The 12531-nt window shown below is 41.4% G+C and overlaps 1 protein-coding gene across 7 annotated transcripts in view; it reads right to left on the bottom strand.

Moving 5' to 3' along the window:
• Nucleotides 1-2777: 2777 nt before the first annotated feature.
• Nucleotides 2778-12531, bottom strand: part of PRTFDC1 (phosphoribosyl transferase domain containing 1) — a 101897-nt gene continuing 92143 nt past the window's right edge. For 5 of the 7 annotated variants that reach the window (XM_033407889.2, XM_033407892.2, XM_049705373.1 and 2 more), the window contains 6 exons: nt 11431-11448; nt 10008-10090; nt 9477-9523; nt 5064-5140; nt 4883-4941; nt 2778-4044 (listed from right to left, as the gene is read on the bottom strand). In XM_033407889.2, the coding sequence (XP_033263780.1) occupies nt 4032-4044; nt 4883-4941; nt 5064-5140; nt 9477-9523; nt 10008-10090; nt 11431-11448 (297 nt within the window). In that variant the 3' untranslated portion in view covers nt 2778-4031. The remainder of the gene's footprint in view (nt 4045-4882; nt 4942-5063; nt 5141-9476; nt 9524-10007; nt 10091-11430; nt 11449-12531) is intronic. The other 2 variants (XM_004280958.2, XM_049705374.1) reach the window with 2 other exon arrangements.

The raw sequence follows: 12531 nt of genomic DNA, 5'->3' as shown, positions 1-12531 counted from the left end.
TTAAATTTCATTTAACTTTATTTCATTTAAATTTAAATAACTGCATGTGGCTAATGGCTGCCACACTAGACAGTTTAGCCCTCAGCCTCTGAATCTTCCTGCAGAAGCAACAAACATCACGGAGCTGAAACAAGCCATCCCCACTGTGCTTTCTCCATATTCCTAACTCTTGGAAGCATGCAAGATAATAAAAGAATTATTGTTGGTTTAAGCCACTCAGTATTGGGGTGATTTGTTACACGGCGGTCAACAATGAATACATTCTACTATTCTGTTTGATTTTTTTTGTTCTCTGCAGCGAATAAAGAAGCACAAGCCTCTTCCATCTTTTAAAAGGCCTCTAGCTATGGTTTTGTGTCTCTTCTCTTCACAGCCAGGTTTCTTGAACAAATCATCTAAACTTTACCATCCTCACACACAGCTTATTCACTAGTCAACACCCACTAGGATCTGGATACGGATGAGGTCACAGTAACATTAGTTCAGGCTTATTCCTATCACTTGGAGATTGCAGGACTTCAGAACCCACACCCTGTCTCCGTGTTCTCCCCTACCTATTTCTGAGCAAAGCTCACCCTGGCAGAAAAAGCCACCCTTTTGTGGATGAGAAATTGCAAAAACATAACCTTTTCTGGTGGCCTAGAAAAAGAAACCCCTTTAAGAAAAGGACACGCCTACCTGAAGGCTGATGCAGTCCATGGCTTGACAAGTGGCATGTGGGCTGGATTTCAGCTCCTCCTTGCTCCCCTCGGCCAGGCATCCTTGCCTAGGGTACCAGCAGCGTGGACGGTACGACCCATGCAGTAGTTGTGTGTCCGGGATGCTCAGAGCTTTCTCACATGTGGCCATCAACATTCCTCCCATGGGCTGCTCTGGTCCCCTGTGGAAGCCTGTGGCCTGTGAAGTCTCTGGAGGGGGCATCTTGTGAAGCACCCTGAATATGGACATCCTTCCCAGCCCAAGAACTCCCCTAACTGCAGAATCCTTGGGCTCCTCCAACGGAGCTGCTTTCCCAGGACTTCTCCCACTCTAAAGCTGCACCAGGATCCCCAGTGAGATGTGGAGACCAGCCTGGCGGCTCCACTGTGTGGCATGATGGCTACTAGGAAAACAGCTCTTTCTGCTGACATCTTTGCCCATTTCTCTCCACAGGGTTCAGAACCACTCATGGGGTACGGCTGGGGCCATGGAGCCTCACGGCCCTCTCCACATGCATCCGCTTTCCTTACTCCGCACACTTCCCAGCATCAAATCCCAGATGTCCCTCCGTGATCCTCTTTTCCCTTTGTGAAACTCGCCGGCCCAGTGGTCCTCAGACGTCATCAGGGCACCCAAAGGAACTTTACGATGGTAAACTAAGCAAAACTCCCAAATGCTGTTTTTTGCCCAAATTAGCCAGACATCTGGGTCGAGAGTGTGGTTTAGGGTTTCAGTTTCCTAGAACACAGTAACTCTGTTACAGAAGTGGGGAAATGTTTCCACGACAGCACGTCTCTAGAAGTGGGATGGGTTACCTTCTGTCTCCATTGGGAAAATCCAAGCTCACTGCACAGGAGGCTGAGGAAGTGGCAGCTTGTGCTCTGCAAGGCTGTTTTCAGTCTCCGGAGGCCTGAGACATGGCAAAACAAGGGACATCCAAAGACATCCAAAGGTTAAACAAGGCACATCAGGATCTGACCTTCACGCAGCTCACCCTGGGGGTAGTACGTGGTTCAATATGGGATCTATTCCAGTCCAATAAGAAAGGGCCAGTTTGTACTGAGGGATTCTGATTTGTCTGAAAGATCCCAAAGTATTACTGAGTATGTTGATTATAACTGAATCCAGATTTTTCCAGGGACACATGCCACACTTTTTTCCCCCCCTATTAATCAGCTTTGGAACACTAAATTAATAAATGCGCTGGTTGTTAACCAGATGATAAGCTTTTACATTTTTGGTCTAGGTTGAATAAACTCAGTGATACTAAAAAGATTAGAGTGTTCAAGAGAAAAGGAAATACTATTCTTCCCAAGATGATATTCTTGGATATCACTGTCAAAATATGGTCTGACAGGAAAACATTTCAGGAATGATTAAACTTCTTGTGTGTTTAATGAATTTTTCTTTTTCAGCATTAACTCTCACAAATCCTTCTCAAAATCTTGTGAAGTAGATCAATTTCCTTTCTAATTTGAATAAACCTACAGTCCTCAAAAATGATACTGATGTTTACTAAGATTCAACATTTAAAAGAAAATCTTTCAATAATACATACTTTATGGCTAATTTTATATTTAAAATCAAATGTCCTTGGAGTTTTCTAGGTCCTCTGATATAAATGTGGCATAGTGGAAAATTATATTTAGAAGATTACTTTTGATAGTTCAAGAAACTGGCCAGTTAGACCAAATTATCAACCTATAACTTGGATACAGATTTGTCTGTGGAACAAAGCCAGAAGGAATTCCCTTTGCTGGTTTGCCCCTTGGGATAGCTGGGTGTGGTTTATTTTCTTCTCTGACTGGAACAAAGATATGCAGGAAAATCTTCTTTTACAACTAAAATTCCTTGTTTTTACAAACAAGCTTAAGGAGAAAAAAAAAAAAAAAGCAGCAGATCAAGCCTGGCTTAATTGTTTGCTTATACTGGTGCATATACTGGACTTTTTCCAGATTAACAAAACTAAAGCCACAGGGAAGATGTATGCAGTCGTATATTTAAGCTACTGGCTCACACACAGTATAATGGCTGAAAGTATATAAAAAATATGAAGGCGGAAGAAAAACAGTAAGCAGTTATGAGACATAACAAGTTTTCTTATTCTTTATTAGTTTAAAGGAAGCTGGAACCCGATAACAATACACCACATACGGTTCAGAACCAAACAAAGGCTGCTTAGTTATTTATTTTGCATTTGCTCCTTTTAGGAAGTGAGAAAAAACAGCTCTATTGGCACTCAAGTTTATTTTCTATTAAAATCCCCATAAATTAGAAAACCTCTCATAAAACAGTGGAAATGGAAAAAAAATGTTCTTCAGAAAAAACTTGAAGTATCCTAGTTTTCTATAGCGCGTTGGGTCATGTGATCAGTCTCATAAGGCCACTTAAAAACATAATTCAACCTCTGTATTCTTCTTTAGGATAATACATAATAGTGTCTTGCCCTCTGATGGAAATACATGAAAAATTTATACTTGCTCAGTTTTGAACACTGAAAACACTTCTCCCTCCACCCCCGATTTGCTGTTTCTCATGTCCTGCATGAATAAAAGGATGCCGCTTAGAAACCAGGGCCTTGCTGCCATTGTATTTTTTCTAATTAAAATTCAGAGTATTAAACACAGTTGAGTACATCCAAGCATACATGACATACCGTTATCACATACCGGAAGCTCCAATCAAGAGCCCTGGGCGAAGCCCATTTCATAACATCATTAAGATTCATTGTACGCTGCTGTTCAGAAAGACTTTGTCAAAGCAGATAATAATGGCCTGTCAGAAGTGCGCAAACAGAAATTTATATTAAATTGTCCTTTCCCTCCTTTATTAGGATGGGAATCTACTTGCAGTTCTAGTACATGGGCTCAGAGGTTCAATAAAAAGGCTTCCAGGTTTTAAGATTGCAAAATATTACCAAAGTAAAGTATTAAAAAAAAAAAAGTTAAGTGAAAAATATTTGAGTAACTAGGTGGCGGTATAGTAATCAAGCATAACGACTTTATCAGAACAAAAGAAGGTGTATCTCAGGGGTGTGAAGGCAGTTTGAGTCGCAAGGCAGAGTGTTTAATTTGGAACAAGTCGAATAAAAGAATTGCTTTCTTTTCCTTGAGAACCTTTGGGACTCTTCATGTTATGTTATAATCTCAGAAAAGAAAGCTCGCTCATTAAAATTTTTTTTTTCCTTTTAAATCCTGCTGAGTGAACATGCCTGGGAGACAAACTTTACATGCTGGCTTCCTGAGTGTAGTCGTCAGTAGGATGTTATCTGTAGATTCGATGGTGAAAATTACTTCTTTAGACTCGATACTTTTCTTTGCCGTGTTCATTGATCACACATATGTGCTGAAACAATAAAGGATTTAAATGCATCAGCCTCTTAACAAAATATAATAAGTCCCCTACATATGAACGAGTTCCATTCCGAGTGCGTTCGTAAGTCCAATTTGTCCATAAGTCCAACAAAGTTAGCCTAGGTACCCAACTAACACAATCGGCTATATAGTACTGTACTGTGATAGGTTTATAATATGTTTGCATCTTGACTCTCCTTTGACCCTTTTTGGGTAGCAAGTATTGATTCTCCTTTGACCCTTTTTGGGTAGCAAGAAATGTGTCAGAAATATTTTGATGGCAAGCAACAGAAATGGTGTTGGGTGAACGTAAGCAAAAGAGGGGGTGTTATCAGTAGGGTACTGGGGTAGCTCGCAAAGGTAGAGGAAGAGCAGAGCAATGAAGCAACTGGAAGGCAGGAACTGGGGTAGCTCCAGACCTCAGCCCACGGCTTAAGTCCAAAATCCCTTGGTCTCTGTGGCGTTTGGTTTAGGTTTCTAAATCCTAGGAGAGAGACACGGACTGGTCCATTTTGGGTAAGATGTTTACCTCCAGATCATTCAGCAATGATAGGGTCATACCCTTGGGGGTCCATGTCTACAAGCTAAAATGATTTCTCCCAAAGGGGGAATATTATGAGCTACATGCTGCTGTAATTGGAAACTTCTAGATTTCAAGCACTGACACTAAACAGTTTATTGAATACTGCCTGTTAGTATGGTTGAGAGGAGACACAGTCGATGACGATGGAGAAAAATCAGTAACAAGCTATCTTTCTGCTTTTAACTTCCTTCTTTCCTTCATACAAAATAGAGACAATCATAATTGCTTCCAACAACCTAATACCTACCTTGCTGGGCAGTGGTGGAAATTCACTGGGACTACGAATGCCAAGTGCCCAGAATATTCCTGACACAGAAGACACTCATTAAATGGCAGCCATCATTATGGCTATCTCAAAAATTTGTTAAATTGATGTCATTGTTAAGTTCTTGTGAGAAGGGGGCTAGGGATTTGCATGCGAGACTTACGTTCAGATCTCTGAAGTACTCATTGTAATCTAAGGCATAACCCACCACAAATAAGTCTGGGATCTCAAATCCAGCATCTGAGCAGAGAGAGGGAGGAAAAAATAAAAGGAACACAATTTAAATAACATAAGTATAAAGCCACCATATGCTACTGTTGGCACTTAACCTATGACGACCTTCCATTAGGCAGAAGTAAGTGAGAAAAGTGACAGACAATGCATAGGAGGAGCCCAGTAGGACCTGGACCAGAGTGACTCTACTCAGGGAGACAGGACGACCAGCAAACAGACAGTGAAAAATGACTGCACTTCCGGTAGACAGAGCTGAGCAAGGGCTCAGGCAGCCCCGTGGATATCAAGAAGTGTGCATGCGTCAGGCATGCAGCCCTGCTGTTCCAAAGCAAGCAGCATCCAATATCATGCCAAAGGAAACACTGCAAAGCATGAAGTGCAGTTCAAAGGTATTGGAAGGTATTCCAATGCTGTAATACATGAATAGGGGCACAGGCTGTTGCAATAGGAAGCCATCCTCCCACGGCACTCAGCGGCCTCGGCTGGATAAAGGGCTGGAAAGCAAAACCCAGGAGACAAGATGAGAGGAAAAGGGACTGTTCAGCCTGAGGAAGACAATGCTAAGGGTTACTCTAATGCTAGTCTTTGAGTCCATAATGCACATGGTAGTAATTAGCTTTCTGTCTCCACTGAGGGCAGGATGGGAGTAAATCGATTTAAATGCAGTAGGAGATACTTAGGTTAAACAAAGGATGAATATATTGAAAGAAAGATGATTTTTATTGAAAAGAATTCTTAAGGAACATACAATAGCTCTTCTTCTTTAGGTCTTGAAACTATAGCCCAATGATTTTTCAAATTCTTTCCAGTATTGGGGAATCTTATGTTTATTACGGTATTGCAAACGAGAGATGTACTTGCTTACTTTTATGAAACAGTACTTTGGCATAGCCAGTGGACTTACAGCCCAGAGAAATGCATCTCCATCATTGACCATTCACCATCATTCTGGTCCTTCTGACCAAGGATGCTTCCACACGGAGAAACCAACTGGTTCTTGCTCGCAGAAAGTGCTAGAGGTGAGGGACTTATTTTTCTAAGGATTCCATTATGTGTCACTGTTAGGAAGCCTATCTGATCCCTCCAAACTGTAGGTTTCTTGAGAAAAAATAATCAAAGAGAAGAAGCAGAGCAGAAGAAAAGATGTCAGAGGATATAAAAGGTGTCATTGAGCATAAAGGAAAAAGTCAATTACGAGAAAGGACCAAAAAGTACAAAGCCTCAGAAATCTGGGAAGCAAGAGAGCACAGAGATTCTGAGCTAGCTAAAAGCATATTAGCAAATCCCAGGAACCCCTGGTTGTAAGGATGATGATGACTTTACAGCGTGCAATGCAATCCTTAAAACAGGCGTGGCAACTCAGACTGGGAAAAGTCAATTCAGAAGGCCAAATCTTCTGGGTAAAAGAACGTTGCGGCTTCCCTGGTGGCTCAGTGCTTAAGAATCCGCCTGCCAATGCAGGGGACATGGGTTCAAGCCCTGGTCCAGGAAGATCCCATGTGCCGCGGAGCAACTAAGCCCATGTGCCACAACTACTGAGCCTGCGCTCTAGAGCCCACGAGCCACAACTACTGAGCCCACATGCTGCAACTACTGAAGCCCGCGTGCCTAGAGCCTGTGCTCCACAACAAGAGAAGCCACCGTGATGAGAAGCCTGCACACAGCAACGAAGAGTAGACCCCGCTCACCGCAACTAGAGAAAGCCGGCACAGCAGCGAAGACCCAACGCAGCCATAAAGAAAAAAAAAGAACTTTGGATCAGGGACTTCCCTGGTGGCGCAGTGGTTAAGAATCTGCCTGCCAATGCAGGGGACACAGGTTCGAGCCCTGGTCTGGGAAGACCTCACATGCCACAGACCAACTAAGCCCGTGCGCCACAACTACTGAGCCTGTGCTCTAGAGCCCACAAGCCACAACTACTGAAGCCCGTGCCCTTAGAGCCCATGCTCCACAACAAGAGAAGCCACCACAATGAGAAGCCCGCACACTGCAATGAAGACTAGCCCCCGCTCACTGCAACTAGAGAAACCCCACGTGCAGCAACGAAGACCCAACGCAGCCAAAATTAAATAAATAAAAATTAATTAAAAAAAAAAAAAGAAGAACACTGGATCAGTAGGACAGGAGAACAGCCAGGAAACAGAGTGACCTACCTCTAGCTGGTAAATGGCTGCAGTTCCTACCCTTATATTTGCAGGGCAAGAGTAAAAGCCATGATTGCAACCAGACTGCCTGGGTTCAATACTGACTCTACACTTACAGCTTTGTGACCTTGGCAAACTCTTTAACCTGGTTGTGTTCAATTTCCTCATCTGTAAAATGGGCACAGCAATAGCACTTACTTTAGAGGAATGCTGCAAGGATTAAATGTGTTAATCTCTGTGTAGCCCTTAGAACAGAGTCAGACACATCATAATCTCTTACTATGTCTGTGAGAATCTTTCTGTTTTGTAAATAAATTCATTTGCATCTTTTTTTTTTTTAGATTCCACATATAAGCGATATCATATGATATTTGTCTTTGTCTGGCTTACTTCACTCAGTATGATGATCTCTAGGTCCATCATGTTGCTGCAAATGGCATTATTTCATTCTTTTTTATGGCTGAGTAATATTCCATTGTATGTATGTACCACATCTTCTTTATCCATTCATCTGTCGATGGACATTTAGGTTGCTTCCATGTCTTGGCTATTGTAAATAGTGCTGCATGTACATTTTCAAATTATTGGAATATTTCAAATATTTTGCAATTATTTCAAAATATTTTCAAATTATAGTTTTCTCTGGATGTATGCCCAAGAGCGGGATTGCAGGATCATATGGTAACTCAAACTCACAGACATAGAAAACAAACTTATGGTTACCAAAAGGGAAAGGGGAGGGGAGAGATGAATTAGGAGGTTGGGATTAACAGATACACACTACTATATACAAAAGAGAGACCCAACAAGGACCTACTGTATAGCACAGGGAACTATACTCAATACTTCATAATAACCCCTATAAGGAAAAAGAATCTAAAAAAGAATATATATATATATACACACACACACACACATATATATGTATAACTGAATCACTGTGCTGTACACCTGAAACTAAGACATTGTAAATCAACTATATTTCAATTTTTTAAAAATTTTAAAAATTAAAAAAATAAATCTCTTACTACTGTTAGCTGCTGTTATTTTATTAGTGCTGTTGCTGTGACTGACACAAGACATTTGTAACTAGTTGGATATGTCCGAAGTGCATGTCTTTCAACTTCAGTTGAAACCTTCTCTATACAGTATCTTACGTTATTTCCTTAGAAGATTTCTGTTTATTAACCTTGTTGGACCTTAACTATACCCAGATTACATTCCCCAAGCCAATATCTGGACAGGGACATGCTATTGGGTCTATCTGGCCAGAACTGACATTGTCTAGATTTAATACACCCCGCCTAGGAATGAAACTTGTTTTTAGAATAAAGAATCACTGGTTCAGTGTCACTGGCACATCACCCATCCATAGTGTGCTTCTCGTGCTTATGTTTGTTCAGCTTGCTGATGAGAACTGCAGCCAAATTATCCCAGAGGCTTGAGTGCAAATGTAAGTCATAAAACTCAAGCTGAAGTCTGCCTATGCAAGTGAAAAAAATATCGCCTCTAGTGTTAGAATAATAAATAATCAAGCAGCTTGTTTATCCTCTCTGGCATCAGAACTATTCGTATCCTGGGGAGGAGGGAGGAAAGTGCCTTAGATGAGCAAAGTCCTTCAGAACATGTGTCTGAACTCAAGTGTGAAGATGGTATCTAGAGATATTTGCTCTGTTAAGTCTCTGTGTTATTATACTTGTGTTTGCAGGTGGTGGAGCGGTGTCTCCTATTTCCCCTCCTGCGCTAAAATTCAGGCTTGCTGAAGGTCAGCGCTGTGCGTTGTCCGCTCACAGCTCCTGGAGACAGTAGAACACCTCTCAACCTTCCCAGTGCCTCTCTGTGTCCAACTGGTGGGGACAGAGGCCAAGGCAGGAATCCTGTGCATCCAAGGCAGCCCAGGAGGGGGTCATGTCTCCCTCTACCCCCTGAAACCAATTTAGCTGAGTTCTTAGGAGCGAAGGTACTATGGAAAACCTAAAAATAAAAACTGTGTACACAACACAGTTCCTGGGAAAGATGCAAATTAGAAAATGAAAACCTCCGGTTGTAGAGGGTTCTATTGCTGGGGAGACCACAGACCATTTATGGGACCATCAAATCTTTATAGCTTCCGTTTCACAAGAATGCCAACGAGGAAACCAAAGATTCTGAAATACAAAACACCACCACCAGCCAACAAAAACCCAAAAAACACTTACAGTCAGGTCTAAAGCCATCACTTCTAGGTGTTCTCTTCACCAACAAACTACCATTAAAAGAGAAAAAAAAAAGCTTTAGTGATCCAGATGAAATGTTTGTGAATTGCAAATAGAATTGAACATCATTAAAATATATATTTGAAACGTGCACTTTTTTCCCTCGGGCACATGGGGCATTAGCACAGCCCTCAAATTCCCTCCTGCGGCACCTCATCAGTGAGATTCTGGATAAAAGGAAGGGAGAGGGGCGCAGGCACTGGGGCTCTGCCAGCTGCTCCTGGAAACAACTAACAGAGGCATCGGAAAGAGGGGCTCAGACACACAGCAAAGCATGTCCTCTTCCCTTTCCTCTCTCTCAGGCTAGCGGTCAAATGGGCTGTTTGTTCAGTATGGTCAAACCACAACACTCCAGGGCAAAGGGTCAGTGGTTTGGAATTGACTGCACTCATTGGAAACAGCTTCCTGTGTTAGCATCCCTCTCGTGCTGGCCTGGAAAGACAGAAACAGCGATGATGTGAACGTGGCACTCACCTGGCTACCTTAATCCTGTTGGGCTTGTATTTCTCTATGCTACCGAGCAATGCTTTCATGGTCCTCCCGGTTCCGACAACATCCTTTGCAAAGAGGACAGACAAATTCAACCAAATGCCTTTGGGCTGCATTAAAAGGCATTTCATCCAGACAGATGATTCTAGTCCTTATTAATAATGCATCATAATTAGGACTGCCATCAAATTAGAGTAAAAGTAGGAGGCAGCGCCGGTTATATTTTTTAGACAGGTGCTTCTTTCTGGAAGCTGGGTTTGGGGGGGATATATTGGTGACTATTTCCTCCTAGAATCCTTGAGCTGTGTTGAAAGGCTAGGTTCAGCCTCTGGAAAGCACGTGGGGCTCTTTATTGAGTGCACTTGGATTCGTGCACGCGCATTCAAGGACTAAATTTGGCCCTGAGGTTATGTAACACAACACAGGATGCATGAATTTTCATGGACTTGGGATGTACATCTGAATACGCCGAATGGATAAATGCCTCCCCCCTTGCTCTCCTCACTTAATAGGAGATTCTATGGCTGGGAAGTGAGATGTGTCTGGACAGCAGCTGGTGACAGCCTGTGGGTTCTGAGGGTGCGAGGCTGCCGTGAGCTGAGGCTCATCCCCGCTGATGAGCTGCTGCATAATTAGAGTAGAATGGGCAGCCGAAATGGATTGTCCGTGGGACAGAAATCAGCTGTCAGGAGCTGATTATCAAAACAACGGGTCTGAATTTAGCCAGGGTTGGGCAATGCATTTGGCTAGAGGGTCTCCTTCATGGGTTATGTCTGAGGCAGAACTGCAGATACATGTGGCACACTCAGGCAATTGTAACCAAAGCTTGAAAACAGCTTCCCTGAATTTTTGCCAGCTGATAAGACAGGCCTGCTGGGCTCCAGGACCCGTTCTTTCTTTCTTCTTTTTATTTTTTAAACAGAAAAACAAATTAAATTAAATTATAGAGTTCCCCTGGATAGCAAATTTTTAGATTAATTCTATTTATGATTTGGATGCCAAAGGGAGAATTATTCCAAGTCATTAGAGGACATTAGCAAGAACACTGAATTAAGGGTGAAGAGAATTCTAACCTTGGTTTTACTATTAAAAATTTTTGGTTCTGTGGGCTAGTTTTCTCTTCTGTGAAAATATCTGATTCACAAATAGGTATAAGAACCAATTTAGACATGGGTAGCATTAGATATAAAACTGGATAAAGTACCATGCAACTATTATTGCAAAGCTTCCATTCTCAGTTATTTCAAGCCAGTGATTCCAGTTGACTCCTATTCTGTAAATTTGAAGAGCCCTAAACACAGTGGGAATTCAATAAATCCTTGGCCAGTTTGACAACAGGTTCTATATTTCGAAACTCACCATTGGATTCTTTCAGCTTCCAAGTATGGATAAAGAAAAGTCAGCTTACCTCGACAATGAGGACATTCTGAAATAAAAAAACAAGGCAAAACAAAAAACACAACTATTTAGAATATGAGGCAAATCTGGCTCATAAGATAAACACACAGTTTGCTGAGAGTTAGAATTTCACAATCAGCTTAGCTGGTCCTCCGCCGTCCATCTAACCCAAATGTTTGGAGGTAATCTAGGCTTCCAGATTCATTTTAACAGTCTTTCTGGAATTACTGAGTGCTGCAATATTGGTGTCTGTACAGGTACAGTCTTTTTATTCATTAAATCCATTAAAGAATCTTAATTTTATCATTAAAATATAAGATTATTTTATCGTTTTTAAAATAGGTCATGCCCACGGTATCCCCCGTAGATCACACTGACAGAGGAGTCCCCTTGGTATCCTGAACACATTTGCTATATTCTTAACCATCAACCCATCACAACTAGTTAGGGTGTGCATTTTTAGTTTGATTGAGGCTTATCAACCATGCCTATTAACCAACCAGAATACTGGGAGAATACTTGGTTAATTTAATGTCCTAGTTCACAATCTCTTTTTGTTTCAATCTTATAATGAAAACGCTGTTTAAACTGTTAGACTGCATTCTTGCCTAATTAAATAAAGTGCACTGCACGTAATTAAATCTGTTTTTTTGAAAGCTCAGAGCCTTGCAAAACAAGAGTCATCCTTGAAGTGATTAGTTTCAACTACAAGATATAGTGGTGGCTAGGAAGTGGGATGTGTATAGGCACAAATCCAGAGATATAGTGTCAAAATTAATTAAATACAATTAAAAAATCAAGGTAATGCATACACATGATGAAAATCAAATAGAAAAGTCTAAAGATTTTCTAGATGTTGATGCGTTTCTAACTGTTAACAGTATTTAAAAATGCTTATGTATTTTATATTAAAGTTATCATGACATTGCACATTTCGCATAGCCTAAGTATTAGCACCTCTAACAAAAATGGCAGTAATTTATTTCTTTTTTCATTTTTTCCATTTGATCGAGATATAATTGACATACTCCACTATGTTAGTTTAAGGTGTACAGCACGGTGGTTTGACTTAGATATACTGTGAAATGATTACTGCAATAAATTTAGTCAG

The sequence above is a fragment of the Orcinus orca genome, chromosome 2, assembly GCF_937001465.1.
Source record: "Orcinus orca chromosome 2, mOrcOrc1.1, whole genome shotgun sequence".
In the NCBI taxonomy this organism is placed as follows: Eukaryota; Metazoa; Chordata; class Mammalia; order Artiodactyla; family Delphinidae; genus Orcinus; species Orcinus orca.
The sequence above is the reverse complement of the archived record's forward strand: the minus strand, read 5'-3'. Positions and strand labels throughout refer to the sequence as shown.